At 35.9% G+C, this 21,083-nt stretch overlaps 1 protein-coding gene across 1 annotated transcript; it reads right to left on the minus strand.

Moving 5' to 3' along the window:
* Positions 1-5,121: 5,121 nt before the first annotated feature.
* LOC113732339 (large ribosomal subunit protein uL1c-like) lies at positions 5,122-9,917 on the minus strand. The gene is made up of 7 exons (XM_027258043.2): positions 9,432-9,917; positions 7,877-8,056; positions 7,718-7,772; positions 7,069-7,196; positions 6,056-6,139; positions 5,647-5,772; positions 5,122-5,544 (listed from the first exon to the last, which is right to left on the minus strand). Exons 1-7 carry the CDS (start codon positions 9,837-9,839, stop codon positions 5,407-5,409), a joined length of 1,119 nt encoding a protein of 372 aa, XP_027113844.1. The 5' UTR covers positions 9,840-9,917; the 3' UTR covers positions 5,122-5,406.
* Between the last annotated feature and the right edge of the window lie 11,166 nt (positions 9,918-21,083).

The following is a 21,083-nucleotide window of genomic DNA, read 5'->3' on the forward strand; positions in this document are numbered from 1 at the left end:
GTAAAAGCGAGTTTGTTGTTCCAATGGAAAAGTTGGTAGCGGTAGGCATAACTACAATAATACCTCTGTGGTTAAACTGATCTACAAAAAATGCTTCACCCATAATTAAAAATCCACGTCCCAACGTCTCGTGTTTTTGTTCTTTTTTTGGGTTTTTGTTTGAAGGACCTCGCGGTTGACGCGCATGAATTGCAAGTACTACTGCTGAACATATAATTTGTGATATGAAAAGATGACCTGATATGCCCATTGTACTCTTAATTCCCAAATTAAACTCCACTCCCTTACACAACTTCATCTTCATCATCAGATAATCCACCATTTTAATCTCACTGCCTCCTACATCAACAACCTACAACATCTATCCATCTTCCAAGCTCTCCGGCCATCTTCTTCAAGAGGCACAATATTACAATGAACTTTATCTTCTTCATTTTTTTTTTAAAATTGAAACACGTCTTGAATTTTTGATTCACCAATAAAGTAAAACAAAAAAAAACTTAAACGTGATTTTTTCCAACAGACAAGTAATACAAATTTCTTAAAATTTAGAGGTCTTGAATTCAAATCTCCATTCCCATTTTGCATCTTAAATCCCACATTGCCCCCGTTACAAAAAAAAATTATGACAAATTTGAATAGGAAATTCAAGATGTTTGGTATGGCTATATGGCCAATGGGATTGGGGTCGAAATGTTTTACAGCGAACTGATTAAGAAATTTCCTTTAGATTTGGAGATGGGGTCTCACAAGTTCAATTTCGCACAAGTTGGTGTAAATTAATAATTTACTCTCAAGTTACACCAAATTACTCTCAGTTTACACTAAATGATAATAATCAACTTATACCAAATGCTACCTGATGTACACTAAATAATAACAAATCAACATGTGCTGAACTGCACCTGATTTGATCAACATATACTTTTTTTTTTATAAAATATCATAATTTCATTAAAATTTGCACTAATAGTAGAAATTACATCATCAAACATACACAGATATCAAAGAACAAATTTGAAAAAAGGAAACTACAAATCTGAAAAACAATAAAAATTATATTATAAAGTTTCAAATTTAAAAAATGGTATAAAATAATTGTAGGTCCACGAACATCTGTGCATGCTTCCAATCGCCAAATCTGCTGATTAACTATTTCAACTCCAGATATTATGGTGAGGTCTACCGAATAGATCCAAGAAATTCCAGATCTGATAATCAAAATCTGAAAAAACTCAGATCTAATAAAATAAAAATGAAAAAATTATCAAAAACTCTCACTAGGAATCCCTATAAGAGAATAAAACTCTTACTAAAAAATTTAGGAGAGAAGAAAACTCTCACTAGAAAATTTTAAAAGAGATTTTATTCACACAAATGAAAATAAACTATAGAGAGTGCTCATTCCATGAGGAAAGATCAGGAAAATCTGATCTCCCTCCCATGGGAGAGTTAAAGGGAGTTTTAGTTAGAAAGTTTTTTCTAGATTGAAGGAAGAAAGGAGGAGGAATGAAGGATAACCCTAATTCAGTTTGGGATTTGATCAACATATGCTGAACTGCACCTAATTTACATCAAATTGGATCCAATTTATACTGAAATCTTATTGATTTATACCAGAGGTTAACTTGTGCAAAATTGTACTAAACACAAATTATGAGGCCCCGAATCCGATCTCAATTCTTGCTCTAGCCATGTATGTGAATCTCAAAGCAGCCACCTTCAGCGTTGGCACGTCACAAAGAAACACAATTAAATTTCACAATTCATTCACCGGTTCAAAACCACTTTTCCAAGACCCTGATCGTTAAAATAAAGAAACCGAGGGTTTTACTTATAGCGTCGATCAAGTGGACAATTATAACATTCACGTTTGCTGGTCATCGGAGGACTTTGTGATTGCAGTTGTGCTACCAAAGTACCCATTGAGCTTCGGACAAAAAAAAAAAATTTAAACAGCAAAAATTTCAACTTTTTCTTTATCTGATTTTTTCTGTGAAATTCTTGACGGTTTTTTCGTGCTCACCATTTATCCACAAGGTGCTTTTCTGTCACGAGTGTTTTGAATTTTTATGCATCCCTTTATGAATATGTCATACTTGGGAACAGCTTTAAGTTGAGATGAAGTGAAATTAGACAATTAGACGTGCAAATAATCTAGTAATTCCTAGAGGTAATTCTGTTATCTTGATTGCTCCCGTTAAATTAAACGTTTCTTTCAACTTTCACAGGAGTTCAAACCACGAAGGGTCGAAATGTAGGGCCTGTTTGGCACCCTAGTTTTTTACCAAGTTTTTTAGCTACTAGTTTTTTAACAACTTTTGCTACAGGAACCCCAAAAAACTTTTCAAAGTTTTTTACCTACACACTTCAAAAATCAATACCCAAAAAATTTCTCAAAAACTTTTCTTCCTCCCTCACCCAACCCATCACACCAGACACCGCCTCCACAACCTCTCCCGGCGCAGGTCACTTATTCCGGCGCCGCCGGTAACCTCAAAAAAAAAATTTGAATTTTTGAGTCCCTCACCCTCAAAAATTTATTAAATATATTATATATTTATATATTTATTTAAACATATTATAAATATTTTATTTTATTTAAAATATATTTTTATATATTTATATAAATATAATATACCATATAAATTAATATTAATATAAATATGTAATTATACATTTATATAAATATTATATATTATATATTTAATATATATAATACATATTATATATATTACACATTTATGTATATATATTTATGTATATTTATATACAATTATATTATGTATTATGTATAATATAATACATTTATACATAATATTAACACACAATATTAATTATATATTTATACATAATACTAATACATTTATACATTTATATTAATTATATTAATACATTTATACATAATATTATATATTTATATATTTATAATATATTCATTTGTATATTTATATTATATTTATTTATAAATGTATTATAAATGCATAAATATATACAAATATTTAAACAATAAAAATTATAAATTATAAACAATATTAATTATACATTTATACATAATATTAATACATTTATATTAATTATATTAATACAGTTATACATAATCATCATATATATTTATAAATTATAAATTATACATTTATATAATATTTATTTATAATATATACATTTATATTAATTATACATTTATACATTTATAAGTATATGTATATTATGTATTATATATAATATAATACATTTATATATTTTTATATAAATATATAAATATATTTATTTATAAATATTTATAAATGTATTATAAATGCATAATGCATATAAATATTTAAACAATAAAAATTATAAATTATAAACAATATTAATTATACATTTATACATAATATTAATACATTTATACATTTATATTAATTATATTAATACATTTATACATAATCATCATATACATTTATAAATTATAAATTATACATTTATATTAATTATATATTTATACATTTATAAATATATGTATATTACGTATTATATATAATATAATACATTTATATATTTTTATATAAATATATAAATATATTTATTTCTAAATATTTATAAATGTATTATAAATGCATAAATGTTTAAAAATATATAAATTATAAATTATAAAATACTCAAAAATATGTTTTAAAAATACCTCTAAAAATAATCCAAAAAACGTCTACAGTAACATTTCAAAAACTTCTACAAAAAAGTTTTTCACCTTACAAAAACTTCTACAAAATTTTTTCAAAAACTTCTACAGTGCACTACAGTAAAGTTTTAGACAAACTCCCAAAAAACTCAGGTTCCAAACAGGCCCGTAAGTTTTCGAACCATAGGGACTTTTCTGTAGATTAGTTTAACCACTACCGCCTTTCTTGTATTCTACCCCATTAAGAGTTAGGGCTTGTTTGGAAGTCCAAGTTTTTACCAAGTTTTTATTATACTAGTTTTTTAACAACTTGTGCTACAGGAACCTCAAAAACTTATCAAAATTTTTTAACCTACACACTTAAAATATCCAAAACACAAAAAAAAAACTCCCTTCCCCTTTTCTTCTTCTTCCTCCCCCACCACTACCTCCGTCAACTGCTCCGTCACCGGCCACCACCTCCGCCACCGGTTCCAGTGCCGATCACCTTTTCCGGTGCCAATTTTTTTTTTCCTTTTTCCCTCTCCCCTTTTTTTTTCTTTTTTCCCTCTTCCCCCGCAAGTTTTTTTTTCTCTCTGCGTCTCCCCCCCTTCTCCCCCACCACCCTTCCCCTTCCCCTCTGGCCGATCTGGTCGCGAGACCAGATCGCACCGAGGGAGGGTGAGGGTGGCGGGGAAAGGGGAGGACAGAGGGAAAGGGGGGCTTTGCCCAAAAAAAAAAAATTAACGGGTGGCGGGATTCAGGGGTGGTAAACGGGAAGGGGAATAGGGGAGGGGGAAGGGGCCAAGGGGGTGACGGGAGGAGGGGGAAGGTGGCGAGGGGGTGGCGGGGCAGTGAGGGTGGCGGGGTAGAGGGGGAAGGTGGGCCTGTTTGGAAGTTGCGGGGGGAGGGGGTGGCGGAGGAAGGGCAGAGGGGAGGGCAGAGGGAAGGGGGTGGCGGGGGGAGGGAGAAAGCCGGCAGAGGGGGAGAAGCAAAGCAGGGGGAAGGAGGGGGGAGGGAGTGGCGGGGGAAGAGGGGATGGCCGAAAGTAGGGGGAAGCGGGGTGAGGGGATGGCGGGGGAAGGGGGAAGGCGGGCAGAGGGGGTGGCGGAGGAAGGGGGTGGCAGGGCAGAGGGGGAGAAGCAAAGCAGGGGGTAGCGGGAGGTGGCACTGCTGGAGGCAGAGGTAACGGGGAAGAAGAAGAAGAAGAAGAAGAAAGAAAAGAGAAAGGAAAGAAAGAAAAAGAAAAAGAAAAAGAAAGAAAAAAAAAAGAAAAGAAAAAAAAGTTTTTAACCCTACAAAAACTTCTACAAAATTTTTCTCTTTACAAAAAACTTCTACAAAATTTTTTCAAAAACTTCTACAGTGCACTACAGTAAAGTTTTAGACAAACTCCCAAAAAACTAGGGTTCCAAACAGGCCCTTAGTTTCAGGGAATCAAAGAGGAGATGAAGTATCATGCAGTTCATGAATTAAATTCTAAATCATCCAAAACTGCAAGACTAATGTTATCTCAATGCAATGTACAACATAAAGGAAGGTTGTTGTGTGGATCCTATTAAACATGGAAGCAGAACAAGATTTGCTGGTGCAACACAAGCGCAGAGCTCCTTGAAGAATTTTAACAAAACAACAAGGCTCTCAGAATCTTCTTTGCTTTTTCCGTACTACCTTCTATCCTATCTTAATTTAAGAGAATCTGAAGCTTAGCAGGCAACCAAGGGCCGATGGAATGTTAGAAGGTTCAATTTACAGGTGTAGTGTGTTCTTTATACCTTCGCCGGAAGCTTGTAATCTAGCATCTCCCTGATATTTAACCGAATAGAAGGCCCCATTGATGAACATATATGCGCACTTTTCCAGTATACCCCCTTCGCACCAGATGGCTTGTTTGCTTCTACTGATTTCTGTCATTTTTACGAGCGTTATTTGAGGGACATCGAAGTAAGATTCGCGGAAGGAAGCCACGACACAGCAAAAAAGTAATCACAGAGAGAAGAACAAAATACCGCTGCAGCAAGGAAGTTCTCAGTAAGATCTTCCTCTGAAAAATCAACTTTTCCAAAAGGTAGGTGAACAATCCCAGTTTTGTCTGCTCGATATTCGACTTTTCCCTTCTTGAATTCATCAATTGCCTACAATAGGATAACAGACACTGTTCAGCTGAGATTTTCATCAAAGCGCCAGTAAAATTAGAGCATTATCACCAACAGATAATCAAAGAAGTCCTGTAGCTCTCTTTCCTTCAAAACAAATTGTGCATGAATTTTGGTTTCTGCATTCAGACTTAATTCCTCTTCCTCACCTCTGATTTGTCCAAAATAGGTGTCATTGTAGATACTGAAACTTAAACGGTAGTAACAATGCAATTTCTTAATCAAACATCCAGATCGCACCGTAACTAACTCAACACCTTACCTGAGGTATGTTTGTAGTTACAGTACCAGCTTTTGGATTTGGCATTAGCCCCCTTGGCCCTAGGATTCTTCCCACACTGGCAACCTGGAGCACAGGAGATGAATCAGCAAAGAACCCATATCTGGCAGATTCCAGCAGGGTACATCATAAAGCTCTTCACAGATGCACTAGTCAAAACCAAGAAATCATATACCTAACAAAACACGGTCGAGGATCTATACAGCAATAAGGAGAGGGAGAGAGGTAGAAAGCCTCTATAATTTGAAACTCAGGAATTTGCAGTTTATCCTCAAGCAACATGCATTGACAAAAATAAAAAACTGAACCTAAAACTAAATCAAGAATGAGAAGAGATAGCCTCTGTAATTTTAAAGTCAGGAATTTGCAAAAATGCTAAGGTACATAATGCATGAAACTCAACCCAAAACTAAATGAAGAATTAATTATTCAGTTCAACTACAAGAGTAATGACGGTTAGATAAGAAAGATGAGGAAAGAAAAAGCAAAAATCATAGATGGTGAACGTTCATACTACTGTATAATAAAGGTGCGTACACTAACATGAAATAGTACATATATTGAACTAAGCATTAAATTAATGATGAGTAGATGGAAAGCAAAACCCAAAACATAAGTACAGAGATAGAGGCACTCAATGAGGGTCACAGAATAATGCCATATGCCTCAGAACAATAACTATCCATCTTTTAATGGCAAAAGGAAAATTATGTTCTTGAATACTATAAGAAAGAAATATTATGTTCGTGAATACTACAATCAAATAGGTTATTTTATGGAGTAACAAAGAAATATTAATGTTTAATAGACTCTGTTAAGTAGGAAACAATGGAGACGGATATGAATTGATAAATATTTCTACTAAAGGAACTCTGCCACTTGAGCTTTTTATGTTCTAAGAATTTTGAAAAGAATAGATAACATTGATAACCAAAATTAATTAGCATGAAAAAGTTTATCTAATCGATTATATAATAAGAGAGACAGAGCAACACCTTAGGCATCATATCTGGTGTCGCAATTAATTTGTCAAAATCCATGAATCCTCCTTTTATTTGTTCTATCAGGTCCTCTCCACCAACCAGGTCAGCTCCTGCATTTTTTGCTTCATCGAACTTTTCCCCTGTAGAAATTCAGCAGCAAAAAAATGAGTCTACAGAAGCCAATTACTCTACTTACAGAAGTACAAACAAAAAAAAAAAAAAACTGCAATAGCTTTCTAGCATGCCAACTGGACATCATGATCCACCAAACCAACATGGAAAAATGTGGTCAAGGAACTGGTAAATCAGCAAAGGCTTAATCATTGACCACAAGGAAATAGTATATCTAAAGAGCCACAAACAATCTTTACTTTTCTTGCTGACTATAAACGTACAGAAACCTAAACAAGGGTATTTGACCATTTTAAGCTGTCAACCAAGCCTGTAACAATGATAATTTGTTGTGGTTCATTATAGAGAAGTTCCACATCCCAGCCACAAAGCAAATATTACTTTTCCAAAACCCAGACAATGTAATTTGACAGTCTTCACCCACCTTCTTCCTTAAAACCTGGATGTTGTATCTTTTAAAACTTAAAACTCGACAAAAAATGCCTCGTTATCTTTTCAGCCCAAATAATTGGTAATTAAATAGAAGTACCTTGGGTAAGAACTGCAACTTTAATCGTCTGCCCTGTCCCCTTGGGCAAATTCACCTAAAATACAGAGATGAATTAGTTCGACAAGTTACTTAAAATCTTGAGCCAATGACTTAGCACCACCTTTCATTTAAGGGGGTATTAGAAAGAATAAAACATACAGTTGCTCTCAGCTGTTGATCATTATACTTTGGGTCAATATTAAGACGGAAATGAGCTTCAGCAGTTTCTACAAACTTTGTCTGGGATGTTTGCTTGAGTAATGATATCGCTGTTTTCAAATCATACTCTTTCTTGTTTTCTCTCAAGTGCTGTATTTCCAAGAATCTCTTAGATCTCATCTGAATACAAAAAGAATTAAAATTGATTTGAGAATACAAGTGAAAGAAGGTGGTGGCCAGAAACAGAAATATAAATGTATATTTTTTATTAAAAAAAAAAACCAAAAAGTGAAAGTCAGAGACCAAAATGCCTACATATCAAAGGACAGACAAATCCTCAGACTAATTCCCATAAATTGAACTTGTAATATGATTTGAAAAACACGTTAAATGCAAAAGGGATGAAGGTATCCTAAATCGAGATGTTTTGATATGACATTAGAACTAAAATGCTAAGGTCCCAATCAAAGGCTCATACCAAAAAGGAAAAAAAAAAAGGAAAAAGAATGCTGTATATTCCCCCTATAAATAACCTTGCTATGGTTCTGCTCAATGGGACTTCTAAAACAACATTGCTCAAATAAGCCTTCCAAAGTTTTAAAAGAAAGTATCAGTATCAAGCCGTTTACCAGAGGTCCTTCTCTCAGCAAGATCTACAATCAAGGGATACACATTTGTTCGGCCTATCTATGTCTTAAAGGACCACACAAATGAGATTACGTGAAGCGTAGTTCTTCCAGTGGTAACACAATAGAGTTTCCTGATATGCAGTAATTTCTTTCAAAACGAGCAGAAAGTAAGACCAACTGCCCTTCCCTTCAGTGGCCAGAATTTAATACCTAACAAGGAACCAAACAAAAGCCAACAGCAATCCACTTAAAGACCGCTGCTTTCTTCACATACTAATAGATAACTATGGTTTAAACATTAAAGTTCACACTCAATTCAAACTCTAATAAAAATTAACCAATTAATAATACGATAGTATATTTCTGGAACAAGAATCCAAATAAGGGATTTAAAGCAAGAAAAAATCATTAAGATAATCACAAATACACCTAAAAGCATGATCTTTGTCGCTAAATCCTACACAACAGAGGCAACAGATAAAAGATTCAAGCAAAAACCACATCCCATGTAGCAAATGTATGCCCCGAAAGTCATTTCAAAAAAGGAAAATATGATTGAAAAAAAGGTAAAACGATTTAAGCATTCAAGTGCCTAGTGAGACACGAATTCATGGAAAACTCAGTTAAATCCAATCCATGAAACTAAGCCAACTATTTATCGTGAGACACGAATTCATGGAAAACTCAGTTAAATCCAATCCATGAAACTAAGCTAACTATATATCCAATACTCACTTCACTGAACAAAAATGCCAACAAATAAGTAAACCCAAGAAATAGTATCAAAAAGTAACCTCAAAATACACCCAAAAAAGTGACCTTTGTCACAAAATTGCAAACAATAGAGGCATATCCGATATCACAAAAATAAACCGGAAAAATTCATTTCAAAAAGGGAAAAACTGACAAAACCACAACACACATACTCTATCCCTCTTAAGAGGCAGTGCAGCTTTTCCTTTCTTCGGCTTTGTAGGAGGGGCAGCAACAGCTACTCCACCACCACTACCAGCTTCACCTTCTCCCACCTGCTCTTCCACAGCCTCAGCCACTTCAGCCACAGCAGCCACCACAAAAGCTGATTTTGAAAATGACCCATCGGAGGAAACCCCCCAGTGGCCTAATGAAGATGATGTTGCTGATGATTGTCTTTCTTTGCACTGAAGAACAAGAGGGAAGAGGGAAAGAGCTTTTGTGGGATTAAAGAAAAGAGGCTGAGGCTTGAAGGAAATTAATGAAGAAGAAGAAGAAGAAGAATTGATGATGGGGTTGAGTTCTTGTTGGGATAAAATTGAGGATAAAGTGAGAGGAGAGGGAGTAGCAGTGGAGGCCATAGCTACTGTTCTGAGGCTTTTCTTGGTTTCAAGAATGGATGGATTTTTCTGGTTAAGAGAATGGGAGCATATTTTGTGGGGCTTATTTATGTCTATCCAACTGATGATAAGTGTTTTGTTTTACTTTATTTATTTTTTTCCCCATCAATTATTTGACATATAATTTCTGGATTTCAAGAAGGGGTCGTTTTCATTTTCGTCCTCTATCATTGCTTGTGCGATCCAATTTGGTCCATCAAGTTTTTGAAAAACTAAAACATAACCCCATATGTTGTCAATTTCAGATGAGAAGTCCATAAAACAGGTAATGATTGTAGTCCTTTTATGTGTATATTTTGCTTAAGTACATGTATTTTGGAAAAGCTCCCGACTGACTCGTTGAGCAAGCGAAGAGAATGGCATCATATTTGAAATAGAGTTTCAATTAAGCGATTGAACTTATGAGCATTAGGGCGAAATTAGTTTCCATAATAATAGGAGGATGAATTTGGTTCATCCCCAAAACTTATATTTTGCGAAATCGGAGCTTATGTAGTTTGACTTAAAAAAAATGATATGTCTAACAATAAACACAAGCACGACAACTTCTAAAATCGAGGAGATGGATCATCTTTTAATTTATGTGTGTTATATAAGTTATATGTTTTTAGAGTAGAATTTTCTTTTTAAAATGAGTGATGAAATTAGTCTATGTCCAATTTATGGGGACGATTTGCCCCTTCCAAGTTTCACTTGGTTTTATCTGTATATCTTTTAGGGAGAAATATGACTTAATCAGAAAACTCCCTCAAGCTGTTAAGTATTACTCTTAAATGGGAAGATTATCTGCTAATTTGTCGTTCTTATTTGTTGGTTTTTTTTTTTTTTTGAAATTTTTGAAACAAATGTAATGCACTAAAATGAAAAATTAAAACCAAAGTTGTTGCTCAGACATGTATCATTTTTTCTTTTGACATTTTGCTTATAATGATATAACAAGTTCATATACTCGTACATTATAGTCCTAATTTTTGGCTACTTACATATTGAAGAGAAATTTGGTTTTCTTGGCAGTGATGAATTGACTTTTGAGAAGAATTGGTAGTACACATTCGTGACAAAATCATGTGGACTTTAATCAAGAATGACTATTTCAAAGTGTAATAAGAAAAAGAAAATTTTAAACAAGACACTTAGAAATTTTAATTCAAAAAAAAACTTAAATTTTGATCATAAGTTGTGGGCATGAAGTGATCCCAATTCCCACAGAAGCAATACAAATCTTTACATGCAGGCTTGAATATGCAGCCTCTATAAGCCATAGTTACATGGAATTAGACTAAATCAATATTGGATATGGAAAATGTAAGATTAACGCTCTAATTCCCTCTTAATTAATCTCCTATTTTTGCCGGCTTTAAGTATTATAATGGTGAAAATGTTTTTGCCAGCTCTTATTCCCCATTAGAACTCTTTTTTGGTTAGTGCAAAGGCAATATAAGGTTCAATCTAATTTAAGTCACATTAAACTCAAACTATTTAGCATTTAGATTAGTGTTAAAAGCATGGATTTGGGTGTCAAAAAATTTCAATACAGCTGCTAGACAGTAATTAGCAATTGTAGCATCAGGATATCGCAATCGGTTTTTTCCACATTGGCCTCGGCTGATAGGAATTTGCATGGAGGAGAAAAGTCTCTTGCCAAATTTGTATGGCTACAAACTAAAGGGCTAAGAACCACGGAAATTTATTAGTCAAGAAATTCGAGTACTCATGATAGGAGATATTTATTTGAGGTAATTGCGACGCGTGGAAAGAATTATTAGGATATCAATTATCTTCGTGAAGTGACCCTCTCTGGATGGTGCTATTTGCAGGACCATAAACCTACATTAAATCCTTACCAAGAAAAAAAAAACCAAATAAATAAAACTAGAGGTTTGGAAAAAAAAATTAGAAGTTTAAATCATAGTGGAGCCTAGGCTTGATTTGACAATTTTGTGAATAACTTGCAGAGTGATTAACATGTGGTTGGATAGCAAATTATTTACTTAAATTTATCTGTTTACATTATAAACACATTTTCAATCACTTTTTTATGTCTCACTTACATCACATAAAAAAATATTATATTATTTTTTAAAAAAATTATCCAGAATAACCTCCTATCCAAACATACTTTTTTTAATGGAAAAAGATTCATGCATGACTTACACAACTACTTCATGCTCATTGTTCCTATATAAAAAAAAAAAGTCACCATAAGAAATTTACGCTTTTAGTGACTTATCAAATAGTTGCAAGTCACATAAAACTTATTTCGTATTACATGAAATTTGGTGATGGTCACAAAAGGTATAGTTTTCAAGTCACAAATAATAGAAAGGGTAAAAAACAAAAAAAAATCTCATATGATAAATCTAATATACAAAAAAGCCTCCTGTGGTTTCATAACGTATAACATGACACCTCATATTTTGAACTAAATTATAAAGGTGACGCAATCCGTTAAAATTAACGAGGACAGATGAAATGACAAAAATGCTTTAATATAACTAAGCCAAAAGCAACTCAACAAAATTATTTGTTTCATTCTCTAGAAAGAGAGAATTGGAGGTTAATGGGTAGAACAAGTGTATTTGTTAAAAATTAGGTATAAAAAATTTTTCTTAGGTTTCAATAAATCATTTCCGTTAATTTTAATGGATTCTGTCACCTTTACAATTTAGTTCAAAATATGATATGTAATTTTGTACGTTTTGAAACCACGAGATTTTGTTATATATTAGGTTTATCACAAATTTTTTTTTTTATTTTTTACCCTAATAGAAATGACATTCATTTACAAGTCACAATTAATTTTGTGACTTATAAATGAGAGTCACCTTTTACACAATCACAATTGATCTTCTGAACTTGAAAAATTAATTATAACTATGTAAACATTGACGTTCATTTATAAGCCGCAGGATCAATTGTGACTTGTAAATAAGTGTCATTTATGTTATTTGTGACTTAAAATAATGTATTTTATAACATGAAATCAGCATATTACTACATTCATCAATTTCATGTCATAAAAAGTAAATTTTTCGTGACTTGCATTAATTTGACAAGATACGAAAAGTCTAAATTTCTTGGAGTAAGCATAGGCTATTAAAATATTTGAGGCAAGCATAGCACTAACTTCGTGCATGCAAATCACCTGTAGTGTGTTTTAGTCCCAAATCTAATAGAGGAAGTGTGTCAGGGTCGCAAGACAATTTCTGGAATTGGAACTGAGTATAGAGAACGGGAAAGGGATGAAGAACAAGAAAGAATCAGAAAAGATGAGAGGGAGGGAAAAGGAGAGAGAGAGAGAGCTAACAGAAAGGAAAGAGAAAATGATTCTGGCATTAATTCTCATAACCGTATTACAAATGCAGAGGGACTATTTATGCAATTTATCCCAACAGAATTTAGCGCTCTTTACATCCACCGCCCTTCCTTAAGTAGAACGGCATCGTATTAACACTGATTGGTTAAACGCAAAGGTTGCTACACTAAACGACCCCGTGGTACTTTATTTGGTCCTGACAGTCCCACCTTCTTAACAAAAAGCTTGTCCTCAAGCTTGGAAGTCTGGGAACTGGCTGTCTATGAAGCTTCTATCTTCCCAGGATGATTCCGACTCTGGTAAATTGTTCCATTTTACCAAGTATTGGACGACTGGTTTAGCAGCTCTCATTATTGCCCTTCTCTGGAGAACCTTCTCTGGCCTCAATAGGCATTGGTCTGTCATATCTAATTCTGGCAGGTTGGACTCCACACTCTGTGCAAGTCCTACCTTCTTCTTGAGTAAGGAGACGTGAAATACTGAATGAATCCTGGCCCCCTCGGGTAATTTGAGTTTGTAGGCTACTGCTCCCACCTTTGCACTAATCTAGAAGGGTCCAAAATATTTGGCAGATAGTTTTAAGCTCCTACGAATAGCAACCTACTGTTGCCTATAAGGTTGTAACTTGAGAAATACCCAATCCCCTTTCTGGAACTCTCTCTCTGAACGATGTTTGTCAGCGAAAACCTTCATGCGATTTTGAGCTTTTGCCAAGTTCTCTTTGATGAGAGATATGACCTGAAGCCTTGACTGTACCATACTGCTGGCAGCAGGTATGATGCTATCATGGAAGGGTCCCAAGGGTATATGACTAGGTTTATATCCATACAATGCCTCAAAGGGTGTTAGCTGCAAGCTGGTGTGAAAGTTAGAATTGTACCATAATTCAGCTGTAGGTAGCCAGCTGCTCCAGTGGGAAGGGTGGTTACTGCACATACATCTGAGGTAGTTTTCCAAGCACTGATTGACCCTTTCAGTTTGTCCGTCTGATTGGGGATGATATGCTGAACTATAGTGCAAATTTACTCCCAATAAACGGAATAATTCCTGCCAGAAGTTACTAAGAAAAATCCTGTCCCTATCAGATATGATTGTTTCTGGTAGACCATGTAGCCTGTATACATTATCCAGAAAAATCTGAGCCACCTGCTGTGCAGAATAAGGATGAGTGAGTTTGATAAAGTGACTGAACTTGGTGAATCGATCCACCACTACCAGTATGGTATCAAATCCATGAGATAGTGGTAGTTGCTCAATGAAGTCCATGGTAAGGTGTGACCAGGCTTGTTGAGGCACTGGAATAGGCTGCAGTAGACCAGGATAAGGGACATTTTCGTGCTTGTTCCTCTGGCAAACATCACAGGATCTGACATACTGGATAACATCCCTTTTCAACCCAGGCCAATGGAACAAAGCCTGTATTCTGTGCAGACATCCCTTCTGTCCTGAGTGACCCCCAATTGCTGAGTCATGCAAGAGCCTGATCAGCCTGACCCTGATGTCATTGGCTGAGCCTACATACAGTTTCCCTTTGAACTTGAGTACCCCTCCTTCCACCTGATAATCTGGATCTGCATGGGGGTCCAGTAGTAGCTCAGCTAACTTCTGCTGAACCACTGTATCCCCAGTATAACTTGCTAGCACCTCCTGCATCCACCTAGGTTGAACTGTGGAGATGGCACATACCTGGTGCTCAGCTTGTTCACTGCCCGTGTCACTTCCCTCCAATCTCCTTCTGGACAAGGCATCAGCTACCCCATTTTCTGAGCCTCTTTTGTACTGTATTTCATAATCCAATCCAAGTAGTTTGGTTAGCCATTTGTGTTGCAGAGGATGAGTAAGTCTTTGCTCCAACAGATGTTTAAGGGCTTGGTGGTCAGTCTTGATGATAAAGTGGTGGCCAACTAAATAATGCTTCCATTTGCTCACAGCCAATACTAATGCAAAAAGCTCCTTCTCATAGACTGACAGCCCCAAATTCTGAGTTGATAAGGCTTTGCTAAGGAAAGCCAAGGGATGTCCCTGTTGCATCAGTACTGCCCCAATGCCAACCCCACAGGCATCAGTCTCGATCACAAAAGGAAGATCAAAGTTTGGCATACTCAACACTGGAGCTGTGGTCATGGCTCTTTTTAAATCTTCAAAAGCCAACTGAGCATTGTGATTCCATGTAAACCCCTCTTTCCTAAGCAGGAGTGTCAGTGGCTTACTGATCACCCCATACCCCCTTATGAACCTTCTGTAGTAACCAGTTAATCCCAGAAAACCCCTCAATTCCTTTACTGTTTTAGGAACAGGCCATGACTTGATGCATTCTATCTTGGTAGAGTCCATGCTCACCCCTGCTTCAGATATTATATGCCCCAGGTATTCAATTGAAGTTTGAGCAAACGAACACTTTGACCGCTTGCAGTATAACTGATTTTCTGCTAATACAATGAGTACAGTTTGTAGGTGCTGTGCATGCGACTCCAAGGTTGGACTGTACACCAGAATGTCATCGAAGAATACCAAAACGAACTTCCTCAGATATGGCTGAAAAATCCTGTTCATCAATGCCTGGAATGTGGCTGGAGCGTTTGTCAGTCCGAAAGGCATTACTAAGAATTCAAAGTGGCCATGGTGTGTCTGGAAAGCAGTTTTGGGAATGTCAACTGCCTTAACTCTTAGCTGATGGTAGCCAGCTCTGAGATCGAGTTTAGACATATATTTCGTGCCATGCAGCTCATCTAACAACTCATCTATATTGGGGATAGGAAATTTGTCTTTTACAGTTAATTCATTCAGTTTCCTATAGTCTATACAGAGCCTCCAAGAATTATCCTTCTTTTTTACTAACAATACTGGAGAGGCAAAAGGACTAGTGCTGTGCATAATAATTCCATTAGTGAGCATCTCAGCAACCTGTTTTTCAATTTCTGCTTTGTGAGAGTGGGGGTACCTGTATGGCTTGAGTTTAAAAGGCTCAGCACCTGGTTTGAGGTTGATCTGATGATCCAGCTCCCTCTCTGGGGGTAAGCCTTTAGGAGTGGAAAACACCTCCGAATGCTGTTGCAAGATTCTTCCTATGGAGTCTGGAAGCTGATCCTCTGATCCCTTTGTTGCTTCTGTCTCCAGTGCTACACAGCTTGTTTGCTTCTCCTGTATGAACGTTCTGAGGTCCTTGCCCCTCATTAGCCTCATTGCAGGCTGATTCACCAACCCTTGCAAGTGCAGCAAACTCCCCTTATCACTAAGTGCAATGCTGAGGGAATGGAAATCAAAAGTAATGGGACTGAATTGGCACATCCAATCCACTCCTAGTATTATATCCCATCCCCCTAACTCCATTATCTTCAGATCAAATTGGAATCGATAGTCTTGTATCACCCAGCTTACATTGGGACTAATGGCACCACTAGTGATGTCAGTCCCATCTGCTAAGGTCACAGTAAAAGGGCTGACTGAGTGGTATGGCAATTGCAACAGGTTGACAACTTTATGGTGGATAAAACTGTCAGAGCTTCCTGTGTCCACCAAGATCTTGACTGGAAATCCCCCTAAACTGCCCATCAGCAGGATAGACTTCCTTTTTATGGCTCCAGACAATGCATTGAGGGATACTTCTGCTAATTCCCCCACCCTTCCAGTGAGTTCATCTTGCTCTCCTTCAGCATCCTCAAATTCAACCTCCTCCTCCTCCTCTTCAGTGTTCACACAATTCAGATTTCCTTTCTTGCACTGGTGTCCTACTCCAAATTTTTCCCTACATCTGTAGCACAAGCCATGCTTACGTCTATACTGCATCTCCTCAGCTGTTATCTTACTGAGGTCTCTATGGATGGCATCAGTTTTCCTTGGGGCAGGGGTGATAGCTGGTAACCTATATGAGTGTTGGCGAGCCTGGTCCTGTGTGGAATTCTTGTACATTCCAAATCTTGGTTCTACTGTCCCCCTCCCTGTGGCCTTACTTTGTTTGCTCTGGATTTCCAGTGAGCATTCTTGCAGCTCTGCCACTTCAAAAGCCTTCATTAGTGTCTGCGGTTTGAACATCTTCACCATAGGCTTAATCTCGTCTTTGAGTCCACTAATAAAACTGGAAACAAAGTAAGACTCATCCAATCTAGGATTTCTGGTCAGCATGAGTGTTTTCAATTCCTCAAATTTCTCCTCATAATCTTCAATAGTACCTTTCTGATGTAACTTATTAAACTCCTCCACTATGTCACGTGAGTTTCTTCCAGAAAATCTCTCGCACAAGAGTTCACTAAATTCTCCCCAGGACAGTCCAGGTTTCACAAGTTTAACCCCTTGGAACCAATTGTCAGCCTTCCCTTCCAAAAACATTTCTGCCACATCTACTTTCTGACATTCTGCTATCTGATAATTCAGGAAGTATTTTTGACATTTTCTTACCTACTCCCTAGGGTTCCCAGAGCTAAACATTGGCAACTCCATACGAGGCATATTAGGAAAGAACTGCCTACCTCTCATCTCAGGTTGACTCCCTGGTCCTTCGTTTGAAGGTGTCAACCGTAGATGCAATGGAGGTGTCGGTAAGATTGGTTCAGTTCCTCCTCCATCCCCATCAGAAATGCCTTTCTCCTTCATCAGCAACTTCATCATCGTACTGAACCTCTGCTCCATCTTAATGAATTTCTGGTCCAGATTCCCCACCATTGCTTCCAATTTCGCATTATTCTGATCCATGTCGGTATGAAGCTTCTGCTGCAGCTCCTCCATACTTGAATTCTGCATTGTTGCCACAGATTCCATCAATTCCTGCAGCTTACTATCCTGTTTCTTGAGTTGGTCTTCCAGACTCCTAAATCGAGTGCTCTCTGCCATATTAGATATCTTCGCGGCCAAGGATCGACCGCTCTGATACCAAATGTCAGGGTCGCAAGACAATTTCTGGAATTGGAACTGAGTATAGAGAACGGGAAAGGGATGAAGAACAAGAAAGAATCAGAAAAGATGAGAGGGAGGGAAAAGGAGAGAGAGAGAGAGCTAACAGAAAGGAAAGAGAAAATGATTCTGGCATTAATTCTCATAACCGTATTACAAATGCAGAGGGACTATTTATGCAATTTATCCCAACAGAATTTAGCGCTCATTACATCCACCGCCCTTCCTTAAGTAGAACGGCATCGTATTAACACTGATTGGTTAAACGCAAAGGTTGCTACACTAAACGACCCCGTGGTACTTTATTTGGTCCTGACAAAGTGACGCATATGGATGGCTTAGTTTTTTTTTTTTTTTAATCAAATTAACAATTCAGCTTTGTATAAACAAGAAAAATACAGTCAATAATAGAGCTAACTCGCCTAAGAAACAATTAGAAATACTTAAAAGGCATATTAAAAACTTTTCAACAGTTCGATCGAAGGGCAATCCCTCTAAAATATGAACTAATCAAGAAATAGGAAATATAAAGTCAATTCATTTAAAATAATTGATGTGCCAACATGATATGCAATAATTTACCCTCTTTTTGTTCTGATGTACAAAGGGCAAAGCGAAATTTGTCCTTAGAACCCCCGGAAACATCAATTGACTATCCAATGAAGAATTTGGAAAGCGATCAACTGGTCGGTCCCTAAGCTGCTGGTTCTCTGGTAGAACTTCAAGGCCAATAACGTGCAATAGGGTGCTTTCTTTGATGTCCACAGAAATTTCTGGATCCTATTTTATTATCTTTCTTTCTCTTTTTTTTTTTTCCAGACACAGGAGTATCCGGGACTTCGGCCCGACTAATCCCCTGCGGCTCGAGAGGGGAGGCCCTACCCCCTCGAACACGGTAGCCCCACGTAAGACTCGAAACCTGGTAAACGTGGACTGAAGAGGCGCTTGCTACCAAAAGAGCTAACCAAGAAAGGGCATCTTTCTTTCTCTTTTTACTGAAAATTGAGAGCTCCACAAAGTGCAGAAAGAAAAGAGTGCATCTGGGAACTTGGGTGTTCAATTTCTCTCAAACAATGTTAAATTTCAAAATCTGATTATCATATAACAGATCAATCCATTACCTAACAGAATTTTTAAGGAGATCCTCTAAACAACTAAATTCTAAATTCACATATATATTTAGAAGGATGAATTTAAGCATTTCTTTTTGGTTTGGAATTCTGATTATATGAATTAAGCATAAAATTCCATTATTATATATAAAAAAAAAGGGTTTGGACTCTCAGCTATCCTTGACACTTGTTGTTTCTTTTCGAAAATAGGTATAAGTAGGAACAAATTCAAAGGGTCAATACTTAACTAAAAAAAGATTTCAAGATTTAATTCTATTTAAATCTTGGCTTCGATCGACTGTTCTTACATTTAGCATGTTCTAGCCTTTTGGATACGGGACCAACATTGAAGAAACAACATAAATTGACCTTATAATTCTCCTTGGCTTATATGGTAATCCTCATCCCCAGCAGCATGTTTCGATCTAAAGGAAATCTACTCAGTGTATGCATCAGTATTCTGACCTTTCATGAAAGATACATTATTCAGGGGTTGGATGATGATGTTAGAATTTTATAGTAGATCGATCCTTTCAATTGTCTTATGTCCTTAAAATACAAATACTTACCCAAAAAAAGGAAAAAAACCTTGGAGAAAAAGTCCTTTTCATTGGAGGTAATCAAAGTTGAACATGAAAAAAATGCACATCTGGAATTACCAATGGAGGTAGAAATTTAAATAATTATGCACATACTTTCACTGATACTGCATAGAAAATTAAAAAAATATAATTATGTTTCATTTATCATCAATTCATCGTCATCTTGGACAATGCAAAGCCCCACAAAAGTATTTTGAAAAGGTTTCTCGATAAGTTTTGTCAAAAAAAAAAGAAAGCTAAAATGTGTAGGTTTCTTACATAATTCATCTCATTATCTACTGTTCCGTTTGATTATCTATTAATACTTCTAAAATTTTGATAGCTTTCATCTTTCTATCATTGCATTATTATTTTTTATCATATTTTTCATACTAGTGTAGTTTGGCTGTCCATTTGGTCATTTGTTTCTTAAAATTTCTCCACTAATTTTTATGTTTTAACATTAGAATTCATTCTATTTTCAACTTACATCTACCAAAACCATGTACATGTAAATATTGACTTGGACAAATTCTCTAGTAGTTTCCCTTATCAAATTCTGTTTTTCTAACTTTTATTTCCATTTTCCTGTCTAGTTTTCTTATTATTTAAACAAATTAAAATTCCCTTGTATTAGTGTGTATTGCCTATCATACAAAATATTTTATGAATCTCTCTTTACAAACCATAATTGCCTCTAAAATTTTCCTAATCTTTATTGAAGTCTTTGCTTTCATCTTTACACTTAATGCTTTATTAAGTACCATTTCCTATGAGCAATTAAGAATGTGATTAGGTTGTGCTCTAAGACACATGGCACCTCTTTACTTGTTGGATTGATAAGTGAATCGAACGAGGTTTGGGTTTATAGTTTAATTGGTTCGATCGATTCAATCCCCATTCAACATTTTTTAAAATAGCAAAATTATTTTGTTATTAAATTACTTAAAAACTAATATATAAAAAATAAAAAATACATATTTATTAAAAAATCAGATCAAGGCCAGTTTTTATCTATTTTGACCAATTCGACCGCGTTTTGACTAGATTTGACTGATTCATTTGTCTTTCTAAGTTAAATATAGAACTTGACGGGAGTTATAGTTGGTTTGCAGCTCAATTGATTGAACCAGCCAGCCTGATCCGATTTTGAAAAAACTACTTGTCCCCAATACTTGAGTCCGACTAGTTGTAATTGAAAAATATTGATTACTAAAGAAGGCTTTTAATTGTGCTCAAATCTCATTATGCTATAGGCAAAGCTTGTAAATGCATGGTCAAATATTTTGTTTTGTTTAAATCAAAGGTT

This window comes from Coffea arabica, chromosome 2e (genome assembly GCF_036785885.1).
Source record: "Coffea arabica cultivar ET-39 chromosome 2e, Coffea Arabica ET-39 HiFi, whole genome shotgun sequence".
Taxonomy (NCBI): domain Eukaryota; kingdom Viridiplantae; phylum Streptophyta; class Magnoliopsida; order Gentianales; family Rubiaceae; genus Coffea; species Coffea arabica.